Source organism: Ambystoma mexicanum, chromosome 12, assembly GCF_040938575.1.
Source record: "Ambystoma mexicanum isolate Mex_15411 chromosome 12, UKY_AmexF1_1, whole genome shotgun sequence".
NCBI classification, from domain to species: domain Eukaryota; kingdom Metazoa; phylum Chordata; class Amphibia; order Caudata; family Ambystomatidae; genus Ambystoma; species Ambystoma mexicanum.
Genome location: NC_090936.1, coordinates 538,923,175 through 538,948,860, shown reverse-complemented (window position 1 = coordinate 538,948,860; position 25,686 = coordinate 538,923,175). Strand labels below are relative to the sequence as shown.

At 44.5% G+C, this 25,686-nt stretch overlaps 1 protein-coding gene across 1 annotated transcript in view; it reads right to left on the bottom strand.

The window, feature by feature from the left end:
- Nucleotides 1–25,686, bottom strand: part of LOC138513756 (acyl-coenzyme A amino acid N-acyltransferase 1-like) — a 115,765-nt gene that overhangs the window by 66,754 nt on the left and 23,325 nt on the right. Inside the window, exon 2 of the mRNA XM_069628845.1 lies at nt 14,123–14,623. Within this exon, the coding sequence (XP_069484946.1) occupies nt 14,123–14,585 (463 nt within the window). The 5' untranslated portion in view covers nt 14,586–14,623. The remainder of the gene's footprint in view (nt 1–14,122; nt 14,624–25,686) is intronic.

The window sequence follows — 25,686 nt, the reverse complement described above, 5'->3', positions numbered from 1 at the left end:
AGAGTGTGGGTAGATTGGATCATTCTAATTGGGAGCTACTGTCCAGTCCTGATTTTCCCACAGATGCTGCAAGATACAGGATCCAAAGACAAAAATAGGACTGGAAAGCCATCTCCCAAATGGAATAGGACATGTTGCAGGTATGTTTGCAGAGTTTAGGCTAAGCACAGATGTCAGGCTGCTCAGGTCACAGGGGTTATTATGCTAAGATCACACAATATCTGGGAAGTGCTTAAGAGTCCAAGGACTCTGCAGGCGGGGGTTGGTGCAGCTGGGGAACGGTGGCTGGTGGCCGCCATGATCACTGGCAGTGTTTCCTTGTACTCCGCTCTTGCGCCTTCTCAGCCTTGTATGCCCCCTTTGGTCACTCCTGCACTGTCATGACCCTGAGCTAGGTGAAGGCTCTCAGGATGGATTATTTGGAAAAATCATACATCACAATAGAAACAGAGCCTTCAATGGCTGTCATGCTGACATTGTCGGTTGTCAGCATACCTGTACTCAAGGCCATAAGAACCGTATCCCAGAACATAGCATTAACCATTCAGTCACAGGATTCCTTGTTCCACATAGGCAACACCAGCATGCTGTGCAGATTTAGCCATTCTGGGGTGCCATTTTTCACGGCTCTGAATTGTACCAGTTTTTGTTTTTTGAAAATGTGGCCCCACCTCCACTCGTACAACCACCTTTCTACACCCCTGTGCAGCTTTATCCACTATGTTATTTTATACATTGGTATAGTTGTTTGAGACAGTGTTAGCGCTGTGGCCTCCTCTTGTTCATTACCGAGTTTGTAGAGGATTTGCGTTATCATCTGCGTAGTTGTAGCAGGAGAAGCTGTGTCTTTTTTAAGGGGTTGATTAGTGGCGTCATATAGATGTTGAAGAGGAACAGGGATAATGAGAATCCTTGTGGTACTCTACAGATGGTGTCCCTCAGTGAGGATTTGAATGGTTTTATCCATATTGTTTCTGTTCATTCAGACAAGACATATTTAATCCAGAGCAGGGTCATGTCAGTGATCCCCATTTCTTCTAGTCTCTTTATGAGGATTTTATGGTCGACTGTGTCGAATGCTGCAGAGAGGTCAAGTGGTATCAGTGCCGAATATACAATGCCCCGCATATATGTTTTTGTCAACTAATGTGTTAATGTTAACAAATTGGACTTTTCTGTAATATGTACCATAAAATGCAATTCGTCAAAAAGTTGACGATAAAGCACAGCATACCATTTCTATGGGACTGGCAGGGTTGGGACCGCGTCAGTCACATATCGGGTGGAGGGGCGGGAATGCCTCAGTCCTTCAGTCTGTCAAGAGAAACTTGCATGTTAAAAGCTCTTTCCAATTCCTCAAATGCTGATCTGCGTTAAAGGGTAAGGCAGAGAGGTGAAGGGGGTTGGTACACTGGGTAGGAGGAGCGGTAATCCTTACTAACAAACAATTGATTCTGAAATTTTGGTAGGGATATGAAAGTAAAGTGTTAGTCACATCAGGAAAAGCGGCATGTATCAGACTATGCACCAGCTCCATTGGACTCTCAGGTAAACCTCTCTTTGGGAATGTCGCTCTATTTCAGTCGGTCTAGCGCAAGGTTGTCCAACATATGGCCCGCGGGCCACAATGCGGCCCTCCAAGCCATTTCATGTGGCCCGCAAGGCTGTACAGACAACATTGAACAAATAAATAAACCGGGCCTTGGCAAAGGACTGTTACTGCCTATGGTGCCTCTGCTGCAGGTGGCACCAGAGGCAGTTACAGGCCACGGACCGGTTTATTTATTTATTTGTTCAATGTTTGTCAGGTCCGTGGACCCGATTAATTTATTTATTTCTGCAATATTGGGTCCAACATTGCAGAAATAAATAAATAAATCGGGTCCACGGACCCGACAAACATTGAATAAATAAATAAACCGGCCCGTGGCCTGTAATTGCCTCTGGTGCCACCTGCAGCAGAGGCAGTTACAGGCCACGGCCCGGTTTCAGGGGTGCTCCGGCCCGGGCACCCGCCGGCAGAATGAAGTCGGGGCTGAGCCTCCCCCAAGCCGGAGAGAAGAGACACAGTATGGATGGCCCTTTGTTCCATCCATACTGTGTCGCTCTATGGCGGCCTGGGTAATAGCCAGATAAAAAACGATGTTTAAAAATTAAGGGACGGATGCGAAGCAAGATGCTCTTGTTTTGCATCTGTCCCTCAATTTATAAAAATAGTTTTGGTTTGGGTCTACTTCTACATCTGTGTGCACGGATGCAGAAGTAGACCCAACCCAAAACGATTTTTTTTAAGAAAAGGAGGCACAGAAACAAAGCAAGTCTGTCCCTCAATTTCTAAAAATCTTTTTGGGTTGGGTGTATTTGTACATCTGTGCACCCCTCTTTTGAAGAGTGGTGCACAGATGTCAGATGTAGAAGTACACCCAACCCAAAACGATTTTTAGAAATCGAGGCACAGATGCAAACCAAGTCTGTCCCCCAATTTCTAAAAATCGTTTTGGGTTGGGTGTATTTGTACATCTGTGCACCCCTCTTGGAAAGAGGGGTGCATAGATGTAGCGGTACATCCAACCCAAAACGATTTTTAGAAATCGAGGAACAGATGCAAAGCAAGTCTGTCCCCCAATTTCTAAAAATCGTTTTGGGTTGGGTGTATTTGTACATCTGTGCACCCCTCTTGGAAAGAGGGGTGCACAGATGTAGCGGTACATCCAACCCAAAACGATTTTTAGAAATTGAGGAACAGATGCAAAGCAAGTCTGTCCCTCAATTACTAAAAATCTTTTTGGGCACCCGTCTTGCATTGCATCTGCGGAAGGAGGTGGCAGGGAGAGGGCAAATGAGAGTGTTTGCATGTTTCTGAGTGTGTATGTGGTGAGGGTGAATGCTATGCTAGGGGCGGGGACCTGAGACTTTGAGGGAGGTAACTCCCCTGAATTCTAAGGAAGGTAACAGCGTGGGAGAGGGTGGGAGTGTGGGGTGAGGTGGGATAACCTTCTTCGGGGGTTTAGCGGGGTGGATGGGCAGTAGAATGTGATAATTCTGCCTTTTGACCACCCAAATCGGCCAAAATAAATCAGTCTTTTTTGTATTTGTTCTTCAAAATGCAGAATTATCACATAGAACCCAGTATGGACCTTGCCATACTGTTAACCTTGTTCAGTGCAATAGCATTCAATCGGACAGTACTTGCAGGACCAAATGGTGCAGAGCTAATGGGCTTCTATATTTTTAAAGAGACAGTAACAGCACTTCTCAGCAGGGCTGTGTAATCTATGTTCTACTAGAGCTGCCATATTCCAAATGGGGCAATGCTGGTACTCCTCAGTTAGCTTGCTGAACGGCGCTTCTATAATTGTAATACTATGCTTTTGTTGAGGCAATGCTAGTTCATCTTAGTGGGGCTGCTAAACTTTTGATGGGACAACATCAGCGCTTCTCAGTTGAGCTGTTACACTCTTATTGACAAGGCCCTAGCACTTCTCAGCAGATGTATTTATTTTTATTGGTTATTTATAATGTGCATAATATACCCAGAGGGATCGAACCTGTGTTGCTCCATGTCGTCTTGCTTCCAAGGTGAGCACGTTGCCCCTGAGCTATCCTCCCGAGACTATGAAGATCTGAAGTACATTTAATGATACAGAACCAGAGCTATTGAGCAAGTCTGACATCATCTTCATCATCCTCAGAATAACTCAACACTGTTGTGGTTATACAAGAGCTAATATATTTAAAGGGATGGAATTACTCAGAATGTAGCAGCACTATTCAATAACCCAAAGTGCTTAAGCATAGTTAATGTGAAAATACCACATTTCGCACCGTTGGGACAGTACTGCCTTGGGCAGAGTTTCACACTGAAGACATGAGGAAGTGATCCGGGGTCTGCAGCCCACACACACGCATGGGATTCCCATGCACCCACTTGCGAGATTTGCACCAAATTAGTGAGATTGTGCTCCAAGGTAGGAGGCACACGCACAGTCTTTGCTCTGAGGTTTGACACACTCATAGGATGGGATGGCATTTCGTTCTCCCATCCTAGTTGTGTTGCTCTGCCTTTTGAGGGCTACTATAACCTGGATGATTATAGAGAGGTGGAGTAGGGGCAGTATTGGCCTACTGGAATGCAACTGTAAGGCTTAAACCTCCTCCTTACTTGACTTTAGTATATGCAGTATATGCTAGCCAATGTTTCCACTGTTCTGAACCCCCCCACTCCCCTCGCACCAAGCTGGCGACTACGTGCAAATGCGGACATATAACTGCTGGTGATGTCACTTCCTATATTTGGGCACCCCTCGGGAAATTCATAAATCGGCTCCCCTGCCCAGTTTATTTATTTGTTCATCGTTTGTCGGGTCCGTGGACACGATTAATTTATTTATTTCTGCAATGTTGGGTCCGACCAATAAACCGTGCCGTGGCAGAGGACTTTTACTGCCTCAGGTGCCCCCTGGAATTGGATTATGCTTCTTTCATTACCACAGAAGTAATGAATGTGTATTACAGAGATAAGCTGGCATATGTATTGGGCACACGGCACATGCTCAGGCAGCATCAATCATGCTTTGTAGAGGACAATGCTGGCCTAAATTGGGAACAACCAGCATAGACATGTTGCTACAGAGGCATATTTTGGGCATAACCAGCATGCCAATGTGTTACATCAGTGACAGTGCTGTCTTACAATGTGGACACTTTGATCATTAAAATGTGTTGTGTTCTACAATGTTCTTGTCTGCTGTTGGTGACATGGAATGTACATGTTCCCCTTTATAACTTGTTGGTCACACTTCCTGCTGTAAAATGTACAATTGCAACCCCATATTTGGAAAAAAAATCTTGGGGGGGGCCCCCCCAAACCCTCCGTAGATCGTTATAACTCCCTTGCTATGCTCAGTCGCCCCCACTATTTCAGAGAAATATCAACACATGCATACTGGAAGAAATCGCAAGAAACTAACCTTTGATCACTGCCCCTGACACCAAAAGCTATCTTTGGGACTGCATGGCTATGCCTGTGATGCTATTGTGTCAAAGGTCACACACCATCGCTTTTGAAAATACTGTTTTGGGTGAGGGTGTTCACTTTTGGCTCGCCGGCCCACCGGGTGACAAAAAGTTAATGCTTCGGCCCCACATTCAAAAAGGTTGGACAAGCCTGGTCTAGCAGGTCACATATTGAGTCTCCTGCACTAGCGCACTGTTGGGACCTCCCTCAGCACCCACCCACATTCCTGACCACTTGGGTTGCTTACTGGAGCCTAGCCAGCCCACCTAATTCCTAATCTTGTCCAAATGCACACATGCAATCTGAGCCTTTTCCGGGAATGTTCAGATACCTGGGCTTTGGTCCCCATGGGTGTTCCCACCATAAGCACGTTGAGGCCATACAAATGGGAAAAGGCGCTATACAAAGGATTACTACTATTTATTTATAGTGCAGTTTGTCCCAGTGTTTAACTAGTGAGATGTTCCTGTCTGCCAGACAGGTCTGTACATTCTGGTGTGATGGGGAGGAAGGCGGCAATGAGAGATGTGGCTTCGTTCATGCGTTTAATAAGCGAGACAGAGTCCTGTATCTCATGGTGCGATAAACGTAGGGAAAGGGGCAATGGGGAGGTCTGAAGCCTTCGCAAGGGACCTTTGAGAGGCCGGTAGAGCTGGGCTGCAACAACGTCAAGCACAGTATGTCAGTCAAAGTGACATATTGACTGTTTCCCGGTGTAGTGATGTCACAGGAAGCATGCATAACATGTGACGTACATCATATGGAAGAGACAGGACTTAGGAGGGAGGGAGAGACGTGGTGCACCCATTCGGGCAAATGAACTTGAAGGGAAAAAAGGGGTTGCCAGCTCCATTTGGATGGAATAGGGAAAAAAAGGGGTTGCCAGCTCCATTGGGATGGAATAGGGGGAAAAAAGGGGTTGCCAGTCCCATTTGGATGGAATAAAGTAATTTTTTGATTAAATCATTAGTCTACTTACACAATGTACTATGGTGAGGTTCATTTATTAAATGCAAGGCATCATTCCTGTCACAATTTGGCAACACAGTAAGGGCTTTCCACTAAACTATCTCACTAAAATATCTCACTAAATAGAATATAAAAGAAAAAAAGAAAAAGCGAATTGAATGGCACAGGAAGTAACAGAACCCCTAATTCCTCTCAGACCCATGTACGCATAATCTACCATGGTAGCAATGGCTGCAAAGTTTCAAAGTGTATCAGGAAGCGTCAGGCCTACAAGCATTTAGTGAAAGGATGAATATAGCAGTACTGGTGAATGCACTGGTGATATAGAGGGGCAAAGGATACTTCAAACCTTGCCAGTAGAAAAAGAAAACCATGCCTAGGACGACAGTGATATCCCCATCACTGACATTCATGTCTAACTTGTTATTGTCCCCTAGCGTTTTATAAATGTAACTGTTATGCAGCAGCGCCCTGATGCCCGAGGGCTTAGGCGCTTTACAAATGCAAAAATAAATAAATAAAATACGAGGAAGCATTGAAAAGATTGAACACAATATTTGACAGTAAAAGTAATGAACCAAGACACAGATTGTATTGTGAAAGAAAACAAGGGCCAACCAAACTGAATAGATGACTAGCTGTAAGCGTTGAGAGAGCGAACTACTGCCGATTTGGAGAAACATTGCACAACGATAAGAGACTCATTGGTAGTAGCGTGTCTGAGCGCCAACTGCAAGACACTTTTTAACAGTGCAGGCTTTGTCTAGTGGAAGAAATAGTGACAACAGCACACAGTGTAGAAGAAAGTACCCTCCACTAACAGAGGGGGCCGGGGCAGATAATCGAAAAAGGAGACAAGATTAAATACAATTCAATGTAAACCAGCCAGGAGGGAAGGAATGCACGAGCTAATAGTAGAAAAAGATGATGAAAGGACAACCAATTCTGGGAGAACGCAGGGAGAGGAGAGACTGTTTGAGATGTGCTACACAAAACAACGTGGCAAACAGCAGGGAATGTCTAGCATTGAGGAAAAGGTGTGGAAATGCCAAAGAGTAGGACACTAAAAAGGTGTAAGAGTTCAACAATAAAATAGATTGGAATAGAAGGAGACGGACCCAGCAGTTCAGAAGAAGAACAAAGACCAGTAAGAATACTAAGCACGAAAGTAAAGAAAGGGAAGAAAAAAAAAGAGCAGGCCATTTTGCCAAGTTAAAATTTATGAGAAACCTCTACAGATAAAAGCAGATTTGGGATCAGATATTAATCATGTTTTGCAATATTTTGTCTGCTGTTCCTTGTGCCACTGTTTTCAAGTAATGGCACTGTCTTGAAGATTACCTCTGTTATCATGGCTACAACACATTCATCCTTTGGGTTTGTGACCTTGGCATCTTTCTGTACTGGTAATATTGACAAACTGTCCTCTTGGTGATTTTGCTACCCTGGTATGTTTTCAATTTAGAAGTGTTATTCTTGCATCTTTGTTATCATGAGAAGTAAGGAGTCCTCAATTTGTGGATACTCCTATTCCCTGCACGCCTAATATACGGACAACAAGGTCAGTCAATAGTTTAAATTGTGTTGGATATTTACTCTCGGTTGTAGTGTAATGATGACTGAAAGTCATACATGTTGGACATTGTCATATACCAATACAGTACTTTTGAGTAAAACAGTTTTATTCTCAATTTTCAACAAATCATACAAGTGTTCTAAAAGAGCTCAATGTGTTTCGGGAACTCAATTCCCTTCAGCAGGAGCAAATAATTCCCTTCTTCAGGAGCAAATATGTTTTGCTCCTGGTGAAGGGAACCGAGTCCCGAAACACGTTGAGCTCATTTAGAACACTTGTACGATTTGCTGAAAGTTGAGAATAAAACGGTTCTAAAAGTACTGTATTTGTATATGACAATGTCCAACATGCATGACTTTCAGTCATCATTACACTATATATAAAATGTGTAGCTAGGAGTAAAATGACATATGCACAGCGCTGTACATGCCGTTTCCCGTTGCATGTAATCAGCTCCGGAGCCTGTTGTGATTAGACTTCAAGTCGTTGGGTAAGCTTGGCCGATTTATAAATAAAGGAGCATAGTCACTGCATCATGCCAGTGATCCAACCAACCAATACAGCGAAAATATACAATTCGGCCTGGTTGAGTATTCTCACAGTGAAACTTTGTGCATTTACTGAACGAGCAATTAAAATCTCGTTCCTGAAATGTAAACATGAGAATAAGTTAGTATGGGTTAAAACTAACTCCTATTTCTTTCACAGACAATCCCTTAACGACGGGACTCCATTTAAAGTTCAACACCTTCGATTTACAGAAGAGATGTCAATGAGAGTTCAGTAAAAGATCGAGTTTAGGCGAAATAATATGCTGAATTTTGTCACCATGTAAAATCATATTTAAAACACAACATAAAATGTCTTTGCTCGTTAGAGAACAAAGAAAAGATTCTGAGATTCAGACAGAAGAAATAAGTCTAGAGAAACAGCCCATGCCCATCTGCACCGTAATTCAGGTTAGTGTCAGAAATAATAAGAGGAATATTAAACGACCGGCACTAGGTTTTTTTTTTTACCATGTTTCAATATATTAATTGGTTTTAAACATTTTGTCTATTTTGTAGTGTCTTAGCATGAAAACACCTGAAAAATGCACCTAGATTTAGTCAGTTAAAAGAAAACATTGGGCCTCATTCCGACCATTGCAGAATGGATTAACGGGCACCGCTAATGGTGGCAGCGCCCGTTAACCCATTCCACAATATTACGAGGTCCCCTCGCAGGACCTCACACTATCCTACACACTATCCGACTTGGGTCACACCCACATTTTTCACGAGCCTACACATATCAAAGGAAGAACACTTGACTGGCTCACTAATCTCAACTGCTCTATAGAACTTTTATCTAATGATCCTTGTATCTGGTCGGATCATCATAAAATAACCTTTTCCATCAAAGCCAACACATAACACCCGGCTCCTATCATCGCTCCAGCCACCAGCACGAGAAACAAGGAAGACATTACACTGGATAAACTCCTACCGCTATTACTCCCCCTTCTCAACAACATTGACTCTGACTCTGACCCTACAGTCTTAGTGGATATCTACAATCAGGCAATTCTTTAAAGCACTGAATACCATCGCCCCCCCTAAAATTGCGGAAATCTAAACCACAACGTCACTTGAATACATGGTTCACGCCGCATCTAAGAGAACTACGCAAAACTAAGAGAACTGCAGAAGCACATTGGAAAAAGTGCCCTACAGTAACCAACAAGAATGAGCTAACCCTAGCATTCTCTAGCTACAAAGAAGCCATCTTACTTGCTAAAAAAGACACCTATAACAAAAGGATTACGCAAGCGGAATTTAATACAAAAGAACTTTTCAAGATTCTAAAAGAATTAGAATCCCCTATTGCCCCTATTGACAAATGTGTCACAGATGCACTATGGTGCAGCAACATCCAGAAGGCCCTATTAGATAAAATAGCTTGCCTTCAAGCTAAAATCAATGCGAAAAAATCCCTGTTACTTGCTGACCCTATTTACAAACAACTCCCTAACAAGTCACCCACCTTTAAGTCAACTTGCAAGCCATTCAGTTTCTCTCCCCCTCTCTATTTGGGAAGTAGAAAACATCATTAGGAAACTCAAACCATCAAATTGCCAAGGTGATGCTTGCCCTGCCCCAATCATCAAAGCAGCAGCACATGACCTGGCACCATTTATCACTAACCTCATCAATGCCTCCTTCAAATCCGAAGTAGTGCCTGATAACCTAAAAGACGCTTGGGTCATTCCGTAACTCAAAAAACCAACTCTTGACCCAGCCAACCCGTCTAACTATAGGCCGATAACAACTGTACCCTTCTTATTATAAATACTAGATAGAGCAGCTTACCTGCAAATACAGGCTTATCTAGAATCGAACAATCTCTTGGGACTAAGGCAATCTGGCTTCCGACCCAGACACGGTACAGAAACTGCATTAATAGATCTCACTACTCAGATCCAAATCCTAAAAGACAACGGTAAACTTGTACTCCTCTTACTGCTTGATCTGTCAGCTGCTTTTGACTTGGTCAACCACCAAACACTCTGTCACCACTTGAAAACTGCAGCACACTTTTCAGACGCAGCCACTGCCTGGATCAGCTCCTTCTTGGCGAACAGAACCATGAGGGTCTTCTCTCCCACTGATTCAGCTGAACCTTCACCGGTACCTTGTGGGGTCCTGCAAGGCTCTTGTGTGTCCCTGATGCTCTATAATGTATTTACGAAGCCCCTCTTTGATATCCATGACTACCTGGGTGTCACGTATACTAATTATGCGGACGACACAGAGATACTCATTCCTATCTCGGGTGACTATGCAACAGACAGCAAACCCCTCAATGAAATCTACGCAGTAATACAAGCATGGATGGCACATCATGGACTTTGTCTCAATGACGAAAAAACTGAGTTGCTCATCCTTGGTACTCACACTACACTAAAAAATCTAAACACTGCGTTCAAATCTTTCCCCATAGATGGTAATCCTATCCACTTCTCAAACAACACAAAAACCCTTGGTATCTACCTTGATGCCACCTTATCCTTCTCCAAACAAATTAATGCAGTAGCATCATCAGCCGCCTACACCTGCAAATTGATCACCGCATGTAGGCCGTTCATCTCCACACCCAACTGCATTACTCTGGCTAGAGCATTAGTCTTGTCCAAAGTAGACTATTGTAATGCCCTCTATCTAGGCACTAGCCACAAAAATATCAACAAACTACAAGTAATTCAAAATAATGCCATCAGGGCAGCTCTCAACATCCCTAAAAAGTCGCATATTTCTGAGACTAGACGTAATCTGCACTGGCTCCCAGGAGAGCATAGAATATCCCTCAAAACCTTGGCCCTTACACACAAAGCCAGGGCCAACCTTGCACCAGCCTACCTCACCAACCAACTTACCCCACATACATCATCAAGAGCACTCGGAGCAGCTCAAGCAAACATCATGTCCATACTGAGATTCAAACTCCATAACTCGGGCGGAGCTAGTTTCCCTGGACAAGCATCGAAATTATGGAACACACTCCCCGCTCTCCTTAGGTCAGAACCATCCTTTAACCTATTCAAACGCAACACGAAGCGTTAGCTTCACGACATGGACACAATGACAGCCTAAACTTCCCAGATCCTTGACTTACTGACTGCCTACTGTACCTATTGTAAATATTTTATTCTATGTTATACTATAGTTTATCTGCAGTCCCCATTGCATACATGAACATTGCAACATGTATGTATGTATCTGTAACACTAAATGTCTGTATTTATCTGTAACCATTGTAACCTTTGCCTACCACATTCAAATGTAACTGTAACCAGATCTAAACTTACGCGCCCGTATGCCCCCGGGCCTGGATGCGCTTTATAAATAAAACAATACAAATACAAAATAAGGACGCCTGGTAAAACCAGGCGTCAGTTCCGGGTCCCACGAGATGACCAGGGAGCTAACAACGGGCCAGTCGTGATCGGCCTGTTAGCTCCCTGGTCCCATTCCCATTGAGCCCTCCGGGGCTCAAATGAGAATGGGGAAGGTCCGGGCCCGGGTTCCCTGTAGGAGGAATTACCAGGCCGTCCAAACTCGGAATGGCCCGGTAATTCCCCATTCAGGGAACCCGGACCCGGTTTCGGTGGCAGCCATGCCCTTATAAAGGGCATGGCTACCGGCAAAGCCGTAATGAGGCCCATTGTCTTCAAGAAAGCTTGTTAACAGTCAGAAAGCGTTACGGATAATGGGATAATGCCATAAGACGTAAGGGCCGAAACATATGTTGACTACTCCAGAGCCCACAATCTGCCTATGCTACATCTTTTTCGATGCTCTAGTAGAGTCCTTAACCATTGGTATATATCAATGTGAAGTGCTTCATTGTGGATTAAGAACAGGAAGCACCCAACCTTTTTATTAACAGTCGAAAAGTATTGTATGTATAAAAATCAAGTCACTTGCCGTACTAACCCCACACAAAAACTCATGGTAATATATCTGTGTGTTTATATTGAATCCTGATCTTTTGAAGAATCCGTTGTTATGTTTTTCTAAAAAGTTTTGAATAAACTATTTATATTGAAGAAGTACACGGCTAAATACAGTGTTAAGAAATAAACACAGTATGGAAATGTCAGTCGAAACCAGTCCTTTGAACATAAGGGAATGGTAACCGGTTTACACTTTTGTTTCTCTATATTACATGTAACCTTGCACATTTAAACTAGTCCCCCGAAAACTAAACAAGAAAGTGCCCATCTTTTCACTGCTCATTGTAGCAAGAAAGTGTCACTCTCTTTCTTTGGGTGTTTCGCTTTGATCCGATCACTGCGTTGCAGGTCATATGCATATACGGCTAATTTGTCGCAAATTTCCTTTCTTTGTTGCAAGTTGTGTACCCTTTCTCTGGTTTGTCTTTCATTCGTCGCTTGATTCCTGTATCTGCTGTCAAACCAAGTGGCTGACAATTTAATATGGTCTTTTCCTCATTATGAGCAAGGGAGGCACCCCTGTCACACTGCTGGGAGTGCTTCTGTGGGCAGCAACACATTTGGAAGCTTCTTCTTCACAATCCAATTCACTCCGACATGCTGCTGGCAGAATACCTTAAATATGTGTTTTAATTGTTTTCACTTGCCAGCTCCTGGGGTAGTGATTAAGCATGGTCCTCTTGTGCTCTATGACTAATCTCTCTAAATACCTTTTAATTTCTTCAGTTGCGAATTGGACTCCGTTTCCCATTGTTATGCACTTTGGGTTACCTTCCCTCCGAAATAATTTGCCCAAACATGTACCATACTAACCCCACACAAAAATCCATGGTAATATATCTGTGTGTATATATTCTGATCTTTAAGTAAAATCTGTTTTAAGGTTTTTCTAAAAGGTTTTGAATAAAGTATTTGTATTGAAGAAGTGCATGGCTAAATACAGTGTTAAGAAATAAACACAGTATGGACATGTCAATCGAAACTAGTCATGTGGACATAAGGGAGGGGTAACCGGTTTACACTTTTATTTTTCTGCATTGCTACAATGAGAACATTACATGAAGGGAAAGCTTGGAATATAGAGTGAACAGCATTGAGCCAATGGAAGAACCCAGCATATCTTGGAGAGTGATGTGTCCTGATGGACAAAGAACATTGTAGAGACGATCGAGACAAAGAATGAAGAATCGGCAACCTGGGGTAGAGACCCCAGAGACAGTTCAGAGCGGGTTTTTGAAAAAAAGAGACCTACCGCAAGTGTATTTTAAGAGAACAATAAAAGGAAATGTTCTAGAGGTGAAAACGAGATGCAAAACGGAGAATATAAAGTCCCAAGAGGCCCACTCAGCAAAGAAGAGCTCAGTCAAGGTACGCTGACTATGTTTTGGACTAACCTATTAATGTTCATTACACAGGAGATCATGTAGTGACATCCCAGGAAATGCGGATATGTGCAATGTGAGGGACATCACTTGGAAGAGGCACGACTAAGAAGGGAGGGGAGTGCCACCCATCCATTCAGGGAAACTGAGATGAAGGGGCAACATGGAGCACTCAGCTCGCCTTGAATATAGTAAAGTCATTCTTTGATGAAAGCATGAATAAATGCTACTTCCATCATTTACTATGTTGTGATTCAATTAATAAATGCAGGGCATCCTTACTGCTACCTCTGGACATACTTCACTCTCAGAGGAACCTCCCCATTAGTGAAATCTTCCCACTTTCCTATACACCAATCATCCTCCTGTGGAAAGGAGTGAGAGGTGAGAGTGTTGTGTGTATGTAAAACAGGGCCCCAGAGAGCCCTGAACCAGATGTTATTCTGTGGTGGAGGGTGAAGGGTGAGGGAATTCTGTATGTGTTTGGCGTAAAGAATTTTATATGCTTTAAATACTCATACTGTGATATATTAATATAAAGAAAAAGAAAAGAAAATGGGAATTAAATACTTGAAGAAGGATGAAAGGAGGGTCTTGTATTCCGATGCCCTCCTATGGCACCTCTGACGAGCACTAAACCTTGCATAAAAATGTTAAAAACCAGGTCAACAATTTGTGCTCACCTGGGGGAAGAAAGAGTGCTCCCCGGACTCTGCCTTCCTTGATCAGTATCCTTTGCACCCCAGGCTTAACGTACCACCTCTCCACTGTCTGGCTGTCCAATGGCTTGACATCAGGAACCTGCTCCATATGGAATGAGTCATACAGATCAAATCTGACATGGAAAGGACTGCCCATTACATCTCGTTTCACCAGTTGACGGTAACGTTTCTCTGGCCTGAGGAACCAGAGGAGGCCCATGGGGATTACCCCATTGAAATCGCCCCCTGTGGCACCTGCACGATCAAGGTCCACATTCCCAGCATTATCTGCCCTGTAGAAAGCCTTGGATTGGAAGAGTACCCCCTTCTCATCCGTCAAGGATGCCCGAAGGGTAACCAGCTGGTTGGGTCCAAGACCAGAAACTTGTATCCTCAGGGGCTCGTCAGCAAGGGCGACCTTCGGGATCACCACAAGATGCGACATGGTTCACAAGTTCTGTTGTCTTCCGTCGTTGGCAATATCTATGGAGGACAAGAGAGTTCATCATCATCAGCTTTATTTCAGTTTACATCACAAAAGCAAATTTCATACAATATAGGGGGAAAGAAAGCAAATCAACACAATTAAACCGCACTTGACCATAGTTAAAATGCAGGCTAAAAGTCGTTTTTCCAATATTGCACAAATTAGCACATAAAATCAGTAGCCATAAATGATTGTTTCTTCTCAAATTACCTCCTCACACAGATAGCAATAGGTAGAAATGTAAGACACTGCAAAACACACTGGCATTGCAATATTAGACTTCATTAAAACAATGGCGTCCCTCCTAGTCCTGGTTGCATGGAAATTTAGGATTAGTTTAACCCATTGGTGTCGAGCATCCTGGTGCAGAGGGCGATCACAACATGTGCAGTTCATCTTCATATATTTTACACCACAGGCATTTTGTTGTGGATCTAATGCCCCAATCAGCTATAAAAGCAGCAAGTGGCAAAGGTCACGATGACATTTCACATATAAAATGTTCGCAGTCCTGGAGCGTGCAAAGTCAAGCTAAGATTCCATACCTAGATGAGTTTTTACTGTTATGTGATTTGATAACAGGTGTCGAGAATACAATGAATTAGAGTTTTTTTTTTTAAAAAACCCAAACTTTGGATGATTTTTTAAAATAGATTTTAACAATGCTCCTTATTTGGTGAGAGCATCCAGAGGGCTTGTAGGCCTATCTCACAGAATATGTGATTAACAAACTTAAATCATGGGAAAGATTTCTCCCGACCCATGTGCCTGGAGAACAAGAGAGTTCAATGTTACAATGGACAATAGTGACAGAACAAGACTATAAAACCAGGCATGCGGAGAATGAGGAGAGACAACCAAGCGTGGAATAGAAGTACACAAACCTAATCAAGTGATTTGCTGTGGCAGGAGGCAGGCGGCCCAGATGTTCCTAGTCTGCTATTAAACTCTATGTTTACACATCATCTCTGTACAGAACCCTCCGCTAGACCTTTTGCCAGCAACCTCTTTTTGGTTGGATTTTCATGGTTTTTTTTATTAGCCCTAGTTAATGCACTCAATTTTGAATTTCGACTCCACATTTCAGATGAATTCATCTGCAGTTGAAGGAAGGACTGAAGAGCAGCTCACCCTACAGAAGATCATTTAGACCTCTGTGAGAAACCTGAGGGCATCCTTGCATTCTCTCCCTTTGCTCAGGTGGTCTGCGGCGGAGGAGCGAGGGCGGACAATCTGGGTAGGGTGACCTTGGGGAGCGGAAAGAGGGTGCCCGAGGGTGAGACATGTGTCTATCCCCCCCCTTTCCCGATTATCATTCACCCCACTATCCCTCAGCCTTTATGGGATATTAACAGTCCTGTCTCGTTCCCCCTTCCCCATTTCTAACCCATACTGAAACCCGGAAGAGGCATCTGGGAGTAAGAAAGATTACCTATGATAAAAGTACCTATAGTACTGTGAGGCGGAAGATGAATAGAGAGGCCTACTACACCACACTACCAGGTTGTCCCTTTAATGAGGTCAGGCACTTGAGAGCAAGTATAGACACCTGCACTCTATTAAACATGCACTCCTGTACTTACAAGGAGTAAAGGAAACCTAAGGGTCAGGCATGTCCCATTAATTGGCCTAATGTCAGTCAGGCAAGGGAGGCCAATGACTCACACCTGAAACTCCTTGACAAGGCTCAGGTGCAGAAAACACTCAGCAGGGCAAGGATCAGCAGCTAAGAGAGCAGAAGGGAGGCTTTGTGACTGAGTGGGGGATCCTAAGTAGGTTTCACCAGAGAAGCAGAGCGAGTTGTGTGTGCTGAATGGACTGTGAGAGCTGAACTACAGAAAGCTGTAGCTGGAGGACCCCCGAGGAGAGCAGTATGCAGAGACCCTGACTCCGTGCCATAGGAGCCGTGTCTCCGAGGAGCCGAATTGGGGCATGCTGCATCCTGTTGCCGGTGTCCAGGCAAATGCTCATTCCCCTGGTAGGTGTCCAGATCCCAGGAGTGGTTGAGGGGCAGGTGGTAAAACCCTGACCTCGATACTGAAGCAGAGGGCCCCCTCAACAATGCAGCACTAACCAGTGAATTTCTATGAGATGAGAAACACAGTACACGTGTGTGAGGCTGGAGCAGGAGCGTTGAAAGAAGAAAAAAGTGCGAGCGGCACGACAGAAAGAAGGATACAGAAGTCTGCGAGCGGCACAAAAGCATAGCAGAAGAATGCATTGAAAGTTGTAAAGAAAAGGCAGAAGCAAGCATCCCGAAAATGAAAGCAAGTATGAAAGTTTAAAATGTGCAAGCAGCACCGAAAGAAAAGGTGAAAAGGAAAGCATCTGAGTGGTAAGAGTGAAAAGAAATGTGATAGTGTGCAAATGGCATGGAGAGAAAAGGAAGCATAATTTAGAGGCAAGAAAAGAAGAGTGCAATTGGCACAGAACAGCCGAAGGAAAGAAGCAAGAGGCATAAGACGGAGAAAGATGTAAGAGGAAATACAGAGGGTGCCAGAGGCATGGGGAGAAAGAAATCCCATGTATTAAAGGCACCATAGTAGTCAAAGCAAGTTAGAGAAAATAAGGATGAGGGGACCTGTGTATCGAAGTGGTCGCGCATGGGGAGGAGTAAAGCCCTGCGTTCTCGAAAGTCTCTGATCCTGCCCCGATTTTAAAAGAGGTGTACGGCGCCACTTGAGAGAACGTGGAAAAGGGCGAACTACACTGAGGGTGAAGTGGGAGCAAAATCCCTGAAGTGTTATAAAGACTGTTCTGACCTAAAGAGAAGGAACTATGTTTTGAAAAGTGAATCCTGACAAGTTGAACTTTGTGTTTTATGAAAGTGCTGTGAACTATTGAGACCAGAGGGGCCGCAGCTTGGGGAAGGGATCCCAGAGAGGCCTAAGCACGTGGAAGGGAACCCTGCGAGGCCAGAAAGGAACTGTGTAATTTTTTGAAACGTGAGGGTCCTAAGCTTGAGCAAAGGAACCCTGAGAGGCCTAAATCAACTGTGTGCCTTAAGAAGCTTGGGGGTGGGAATTCAAGCGAATCTAAGAGGGTTTTGTGAACTAAGTTATTTTGAGGCTACAGGAACCTTGCCTCGGAAGTTCTCAGGATATATTTAAGATGAACTATGTGGTGTATTGGCAGCACCAATCCGGACAAGAAGTCCACCTGAATCCAGTCTTGGATATATTTCTTTGGGGCACTATTTTTCTCTTAGAAGAAACCCTGCACAACATTTGTTACCAGCGCGAGGGCAAGCATAAGTTTAATACAGACAGTTTTTTGTTTTACGCATCAGTTGAGGGAACCCCAAATTAGATAGGGCAAGTTGGGCATTACACCAAATCCAAATATTTTATATAAAGGTGTTTTAACTATATCACCTGTGTCTGTGTCTCTTGATACCATGCCTGTTCACACCCCTTACATGCAGAGCATGATTGGGAGAGCTGCTAATATCTCACTCTATGAAACAATCGGGTCGTCATCTTGGATTGGTATGGGAAAGATGGTGAAATTATCTGGATTTTAATTAGGTAAGTTTGTGAGGCTGGTTGGAGCATGGTTGGTGGAGTGTTGCGCTGTCAGGGTGCTGAAAAAGAAAGAGTGATGGAGGCTTTTCCAGAGGAGGTTCTGTTGCCAACTGATGAGATGACCCTGGTTGGTGAGTGCACTGGGGGACCACCAAGAAAAAGCAGGTGTCCATGGGAACGCCCCTCACCCATTTGGGAAGGAGATCTAGTGAAGGTATTAACTAGGTAAACTGGAGTGTGCAGTGTAATCTGCTTTTGGCAAGTGAGCAATAGTGACCTGTTCTGAGAAACAGAAGGCATAGTTATTTAGCCCTAAACACATGACATCATCCATGCTACTCTACAACAGGACCTCCAGCACCAAGATCCAATCTCCAAATCTGATACAATTTCTATCCAAATAAAATATTAAAAAGCATGTTTCCTACTCAGAGATGTTCACCTATCGTCAAACTATCTGCATGAACTTGGTATGTTTTTCAGCATCTGGAAACTTAGTGCTACAGTCCACACCAGCTGATCAAGGACCTCACCCACATATATAAACACATGGTCTACATTATCTTCCAAAACAATATAAAAATCACCACACTCGACTCAAAATCCCGGCCCCGGAGCAAACCGATCATCATCCAGTTCTAGATCACATTTAATAAACCACGAAAAAGCCACACCCACACTACCATCCACTGGACCAGGTAGCAAAAATAACCCCAAAACAATCTACACTTCCCCTTTTTTTCAAGAAATTCTTTTTAACAAAGTATCTCACTGGCCACAACATCTCAACTTAACAACATGGTTCCACTTATCTAGCGGCCCATCTTCAAAATAACTATTAAAATCAATACCATTAACAAAGCATCCATCTGTGTGACGAAAAACCAGCTGGTTAACAAACAAACTTCATTCACGAAACAGGAACAAACAGCGCTGAAACAATCTGAATTAAATACTACACAAGATCTAATGTGAAGTATTACAATATGTTCACTATGACTCCCATCAAACAATCATCGCAGACATAATAGAGCTCTCAACATCAAGCAATTACAAAGAAGAAAATGATGATTTCAACTATACACCTTCCAAACAACAAATCCTAAGCATTTGCTAACTGAAGGTCTGAAATCTTCATCAATGCAATTGTACACATCCTGACTTACAACTCGGCTCCAACGAATCTACGCCACAAGCACATCCATGACTGATCCCGAGATTCTCCTCGCATCTGTTTCTGCCAACGCCACAGATGACCCTTTAAGGCCTGGAGGGACACCCCCAAAAGAGATCATACTGATACAGTTCATGGTTGACCGCTCTCAGCCATAAACATGGCCTATCAAAAGGGCCTCCACTTGAACCTCTCAAAAGTAGCCTTACTGTTGCCTTCTTGTCGGGTACCCACTCACAGCTATTGAAAGTGGGACCAACCTAAGTGACACCCACCTTATCACTTGTTTAGTTCCTTAAGGATCCCTTTTTACTGCTATGTTCAACGACATCCTCGACCTACCCATTAAGATACTCATGCCTTTCTCAGCCACACCTTACCTGCACACCTGAAAGAAGCACAATCAACATTAATGGCCTCATCACGAGTTGGGCTGAGCCCTTAAATGCAGTGGTAACGGTATTACAGCTGCATTTAAGGGTTGGTCCTATCACGAGTTGGGCACTAAATGGGCTGTTTTTAACTCCAGCCTTTCTCTGGAGGTGAAAATCCCCTTTTTCGGCTGTATTGCAACATGTCCAACCCCACTCACAATAACAGGGCAACTGTCACAGCAAGCCTTGAAGACAGCCTCATTACAAGTTGGGCGGTATGGTAAAAATCTGCAGTTATACTGTATACCGCTGCATTACCGCACCGCCCAAATACAAGTTTGGGGGTAAGGTTGATCAAAAAACCTCCAGCAAAAAGCTGGCAATAATTCCACTGCCTTACTTTGCAAATTCAGCCAAATCTGCGGAATTACTGCTGGCATAATTACCGCCAGTGGTAATACTGTTGAAATCCCCCATGGAGACCTATGGACTGCAATTAATGAGGACTAACACCACCTACCACCCCTTCTAGTCTGGCAGTATTACCACCGAACCAAGTTGCAGTAAGTGTAATTTCATTTGGTGGTATCTCAGCGGATTTACTGCCAAGATCCCACCAAACTTGTGATGAGGCTGAAAATCTAGCAGGCCCCTCTTGGACTAGCCCTAAACATGCCAGGACCAGATCAGAAGCTTGCACCTAGCACCACTGCCCCTGACCTCGCAAATTCTCTTTCCTCCAAAGAAGCCACATTTGGCACTGATATCATCCACCATTAGCTCCAAACTTGACTGTGCTCAATTCACTTCTTGTATCAAAATCTGAGAAATACCTGATCTCACGTCTCAAAATCATCCATAAACCTTTAACCAAACTAGTAGCGAGGAAGGAAACCACATGGCACTGATGCCCCCTCTCCCCCATACTCCATTAGCACCCCGGGAATGCCTGCATCGCCTCGAAGACTTCTACCTCACTCAGAAAATGCCTCCACTAGAATGCCCCATAATAAACTGCAACAAAATAAGAAACAAAGTCAAACATCCTTCCTTCGCTCGCTTCACAGCTTCGAGAAGTAACGCTGACCTATGGAGCCCGCTTCTCATAAGGCATCCTGTGAGGCAAATTACCCAGCTTTTGAGTGACAACGGAGAACACACTCTTCTAAGCCTTCATCCAAGCTTGCTTTTCAGCAAGTACCAGCTCTATAACAATCATGCTTATATTACTCAACACAAACTGCAGGTAGTCTCAGTCCCCTTGGCCTTGTACCAAATGCTCATGATTCGAGAGAGTGACATTAGGTGGGAAGAGGGCCAGAAATCTACTGGTCACAAGGAGTAGCAGTAGAGAATCCCTGATCATGCTGGCTGCCCCCTGATGCCTTCGGTAGCAGAAGGAATGGAACCTTAAGGTTCTCTCAGCAGAGCTGGGTATATTGTGGAAATAGAGCAGTGGGTCCTGGGCATCCCCCTAGAGTTCACATGTCCCCATTTTAATTGCCCTGCCAATATGTACAGTCTGTTTATCTTGCCATATGAACAAGTATGCACATCTTGATTTTAGTGGAACCACATTTGGTGCCGCTGGAAGTCACACGAGCATTTAAGATGGTCTTTTACAGGAACTTCTCTATGTTGCCGGTAAGCATACGGCTAATGTGGTTCCCAGATGACTCAAAATAAGTACTCGATTGGCTATTCCAATAGTCAGAACGTCCCAGACACTTTGCAAATCGTTCATCAGAATCGCCAGATACTAAATGATCCGCTGCTTCGATCACGGCTTGCCCCATCTCTGGTCGCCTTCTGCAGTGAAACAAAACTTTCAATTCCAGCAGTACAGTGGATATGAAGCAGAATCGTATGTGATTAGCAATTTATTGGGTGAATGATCAATCCGACTTAAAGCACCATCTAGTGCAGAATCAGTGAAAACTGTCAATATGACACTTTGTGCCACATATATTCGCCATCACCACATCAGGAGCAAAATTACAACTCCATGATGCAACCAATCTCTTCCCAAGTATGGCAGCTATCTTTACCAACAAAGACATCAGAATTATGTTAATCCAGTCAATCAAGTCTTTCATATGTGTTGTTGGCCATTTTCTATCCTTTCTGCTCTTCCTCCGTGACATGGTTTGTGCCTCCTGGTTTCCCCAAATCTAGTTCCTTTTTTGCCATGTTCCTGGCTTCTTGGACTTTGAAATGCTATGCTGGAAGTTACTCCTCTGGATTTCTCCTTTTGGGTTGGTGTCTTGGCTTATTTTTTCTCTCATCAATCTCCCCCTTGCTGCCCATTTAGGACCCTGTAGTTGGACCATGCATTATACATCAGAATTATGTTAATCCAGTCAATCAAGTCTTTCATATGTGTTGTTGGCCATTTTCTATCCTTTCTGCTCTTCTCCCGTGACATGGTTTGTGCCTCCTGGTTTCCCCAAATGTAGTTCCTCTTTTGCCATGTTCCTGGCTTCTTGGACTTTGAAATGCTATGCTGGAAGTTCCTCCTCTGGATTTCTCCTTTTGGGTTGGTGTCTTGTCTTATTTTTTCTCTCATCAATCTCCCCCTTGCTGCCCATTTAGGACCCTGTAGTTGGACCATGCATTATACATCAGAATTATGTTAATCCAGTCAATCAAGTCTTTCATATGTGTTGTTGGCCATTTTCTATCCTTTCTGCTCTTCTCCCGTGACATGGTTTGTGCCTCCTGGTTTCCCCAAATGTAGTTCCTCTTTTGCCATGTTCCTGGCTTCTTGGACTTTGAAATGCTATGCTGGAAGTTCCTCCTCTGGATTTCTCCTTTTGGGTTGGTGTCTTGTCTTATTTTTTCTCTCATCAATCTACCCCTTGCTGCTCATTTAGGACCATGTAGTTGGACCATGCATTACTGTTTGGAACTATTTACATTGGTGGAGACTGACTTGATCTTTGTTGATGCTGAACTATTTCCCGATTGTTCCAGCATCCTCATGCCAGTGGGTGCCTATGAACCAGGATGGAAAATGTCAAGGTCAGGTGATTTCTTCTTCTCTGTTCTTTTCCCATCACTCTCATGGATTCTTGTCCTGCCTTTATTACAACATACCATTTTTTTGGGATAAAACACACCTTTTCTAACCTGCTTTTATTTATCCTCATGTCAGTTGTTTGGGTCGCTAAATAGGTGAAGAGGTGTTGATGATTATGTTTGTGGTGCAAACCTGAGAGTAGCTTACAAATCCGTACTGATGTTGCGTTCTGCGGGACATTTCTTAATTGGACCAGTATTTATATTGTTGACTATACTACTATTTTATAAGTACATTTGCAAATGGTGTTCTGTTGTGCAGGAATTTTCACAATGGTCATGCTCTTTAAATTACTACAAATGAAACAAATGAAAGCATTTTAAAAACTGTCAATCTACTGAAAATCCCTTTCAGGACAAGGGCACAGTGTAGTGTGAAGCAGGTGCGCAGGAGACTCTGCCCGTCGATACGTAATCCATTGCACCTATATCCACGCAACGAAACCTTTAGGAACTGAGGATTGGACCCTCTGCAGCAAAGCCCTCATGGGACAAGGCAGCGGTGTTCTGAAACGTAGGTGCACAGGAGACACTGCCCGTCGATACGTAATACGTTGCATCTATATCCACGCATCCAAACCTTTAAGAATCGACAATCGTACCGTCTGTGGCAAAGCCCTCGCAGGACAAGGCTGCAGTGTTGTGCGACGCAGGTGTTTGGCAATGAAGGGATAGCAGCACAGACTGCAAGCATGTGGCACAGCCATCCACCAGCAGCAACCGACACAGTAAGAAAAGTGCGGGAAGTGGGAGCAGCCACTACTGCTCTCTATTAAACTTCCGGCCTTTTGCGTGTACATCCACCTAACCGTCTGACATAACGTACTCTGTCTCAGTGCAACCCTAGCCTCTCCCCACTATTGGTTAGCCGTACTTGTATTTTTGTGTCTCTTCTCCAGGTCCCCTTCAACTGTGGTTGTTCTGCTACTGTGATCTGTGTCCCATTAGGCTCCCCCCCCCCCCACTCTCTTGGTCCCCTTCATCTGTTGTTACAGTTGTGCTGTGAAATGTGTTCCATTAGGCTCTCTCCCACTCCCTAGGTCCCCTCTAAACTGTGTTTGCTGTTGTACTGTTGTGCGTCACCCGTCTGCTCCTCTTGTGTACTCCCCTACTCTGTGACACCCCCCTCTTGCATATCCTGTGTTGTGCAGCGCAGGGCTGTGAGTCTCTCAATTTTCTCTTTCGCTTCCTCCCATTTCTTCCCTTACTATCATCCTCACACCCCCCTATGGTGCTCTCCGTTTCTCCCATATTCTCTAACTGCTACTCTGTCTCCTATCCTATCCCTCTCACTAAGTCTGGAAGGAAGAAGTTCAATAGGGACATCCTAGTCTCCAACCCAGGCCTCCCTTTTGCTGGTACCTACATTAGGACTTCCTCCAGACAGACTCTCACCGACAGCCTCTTTGTCGTTCCCTCACCAGACCTATGGACCCCTCATTTAGTCCTGTCTCTCTCTCTTCCTCTCCCATTAATGGTGTCACTCAGTGGGAAGCCCGCTTGGCCTCCTCCCAATTATCCAAGACCATCATTAATGTCTATCTGAATGGCATCATCTTGGTCCAGGGACCTCCGCCCAATCTCCTTTTTGATAGGCATCTCTCACATCCTATCAACGTTGTTCTCCTGCTACTCCTAGAAACTCTCTGGCTCCTCTGCCACCACCTTCCTCCTCCCCTCTGGCTACTATGCCAGATCCTACTACCACCTCTTCCCACTCAGGTCCCTCTTCCTCTTCCACTGGGTGTACCTCAAGCCTGTATCCCAACCCGGAGGTCTTCCAAATGCGTCAACCTGCTCCATGTCACTACTCTCAACTCACGGTCTGCTTTCAAACACTCCTCTGACATCTGCCACCTCCTTGAAGAACTTGACCTGGATGTCCTCGCTCTCACCGAGACATGGTTCACGATCAGCTCTGTCACGAGTTTTGACATGCTCCTCCCTGATGGCTACAAGATCCTCTCTAAACCCAGAGCCAATCCACCCAGAGGTGGAGTAGCTCTGATCTTTCTGGAGTGGGTCCCTGCTTCTGTCATTCCTAAACATGCCTACTCCTTTAAATGCCTGGTCTGCAGGCTCTCCATCTCTGCTGGCATCTCTCTGACTGGCCACCATCTACAGGTCACGTGGCCAGGTTGCCCTCTTCCTCTCAGGGTGGGTTGACCTCTCCTCTTCTCTCCTTGCCTCTACCTCTGAACCCCTCCTCGGAGAACTCAATATCCACCTGGATGCTTCCAATCCCTCCTCTTGGCTCTTCTGCAATCTCTACGACACTCTCGCTCTTTCCATTCACCCCTCTGGCCGACTCACTCTGCCGGACACACCTTGGATGTTCTCATCTCCTCAGACATCCCCCTCTCATCACTCCTCTCTCTTGGACTGACCACTTTCTGCTCTCCTCTCACCTGAAACACTGTCCCTCAGGCTAAGCCTACCACAGCACTGCCAGCTACCTTGTCAGTAATTTGGCCCATTAAGTGTGTCAGTGGATGCATCTGCCGCTACTTTTTCTTCTCCTCCTACGCCTGCAGCTCACTCAAACTCTGACACAGCTCTCTGTAAACTACATCTTTCCATCTTCAACACTCTGGATGTCCTTGCCCCGTCATGAAAGTTCATCTGAAGCCTGCCTCGAAGTGCAACTCTTGGTATGACTCCGACCTCACTGCCCTGAAACACAAGTGCAAGATGGCTGAGAGGAAGTGGAGGGCTTCAGGCCCATCCTCTGAAAAACTGGCCTGTCGCCTGCTCCAAAGGCAATACAGAATTTCTGTCCTGTCAAGGAGGGTCCACATCCAAGCAAGCGTCTCTTCGGCCTCTAACAACATGGCCGAACTCTTTAAAATCTGCAAGGAGCTGGTCAATCCTTCTGCAGTCTCCTCCTCTCCTGTTCCCTCCCAGGCCCT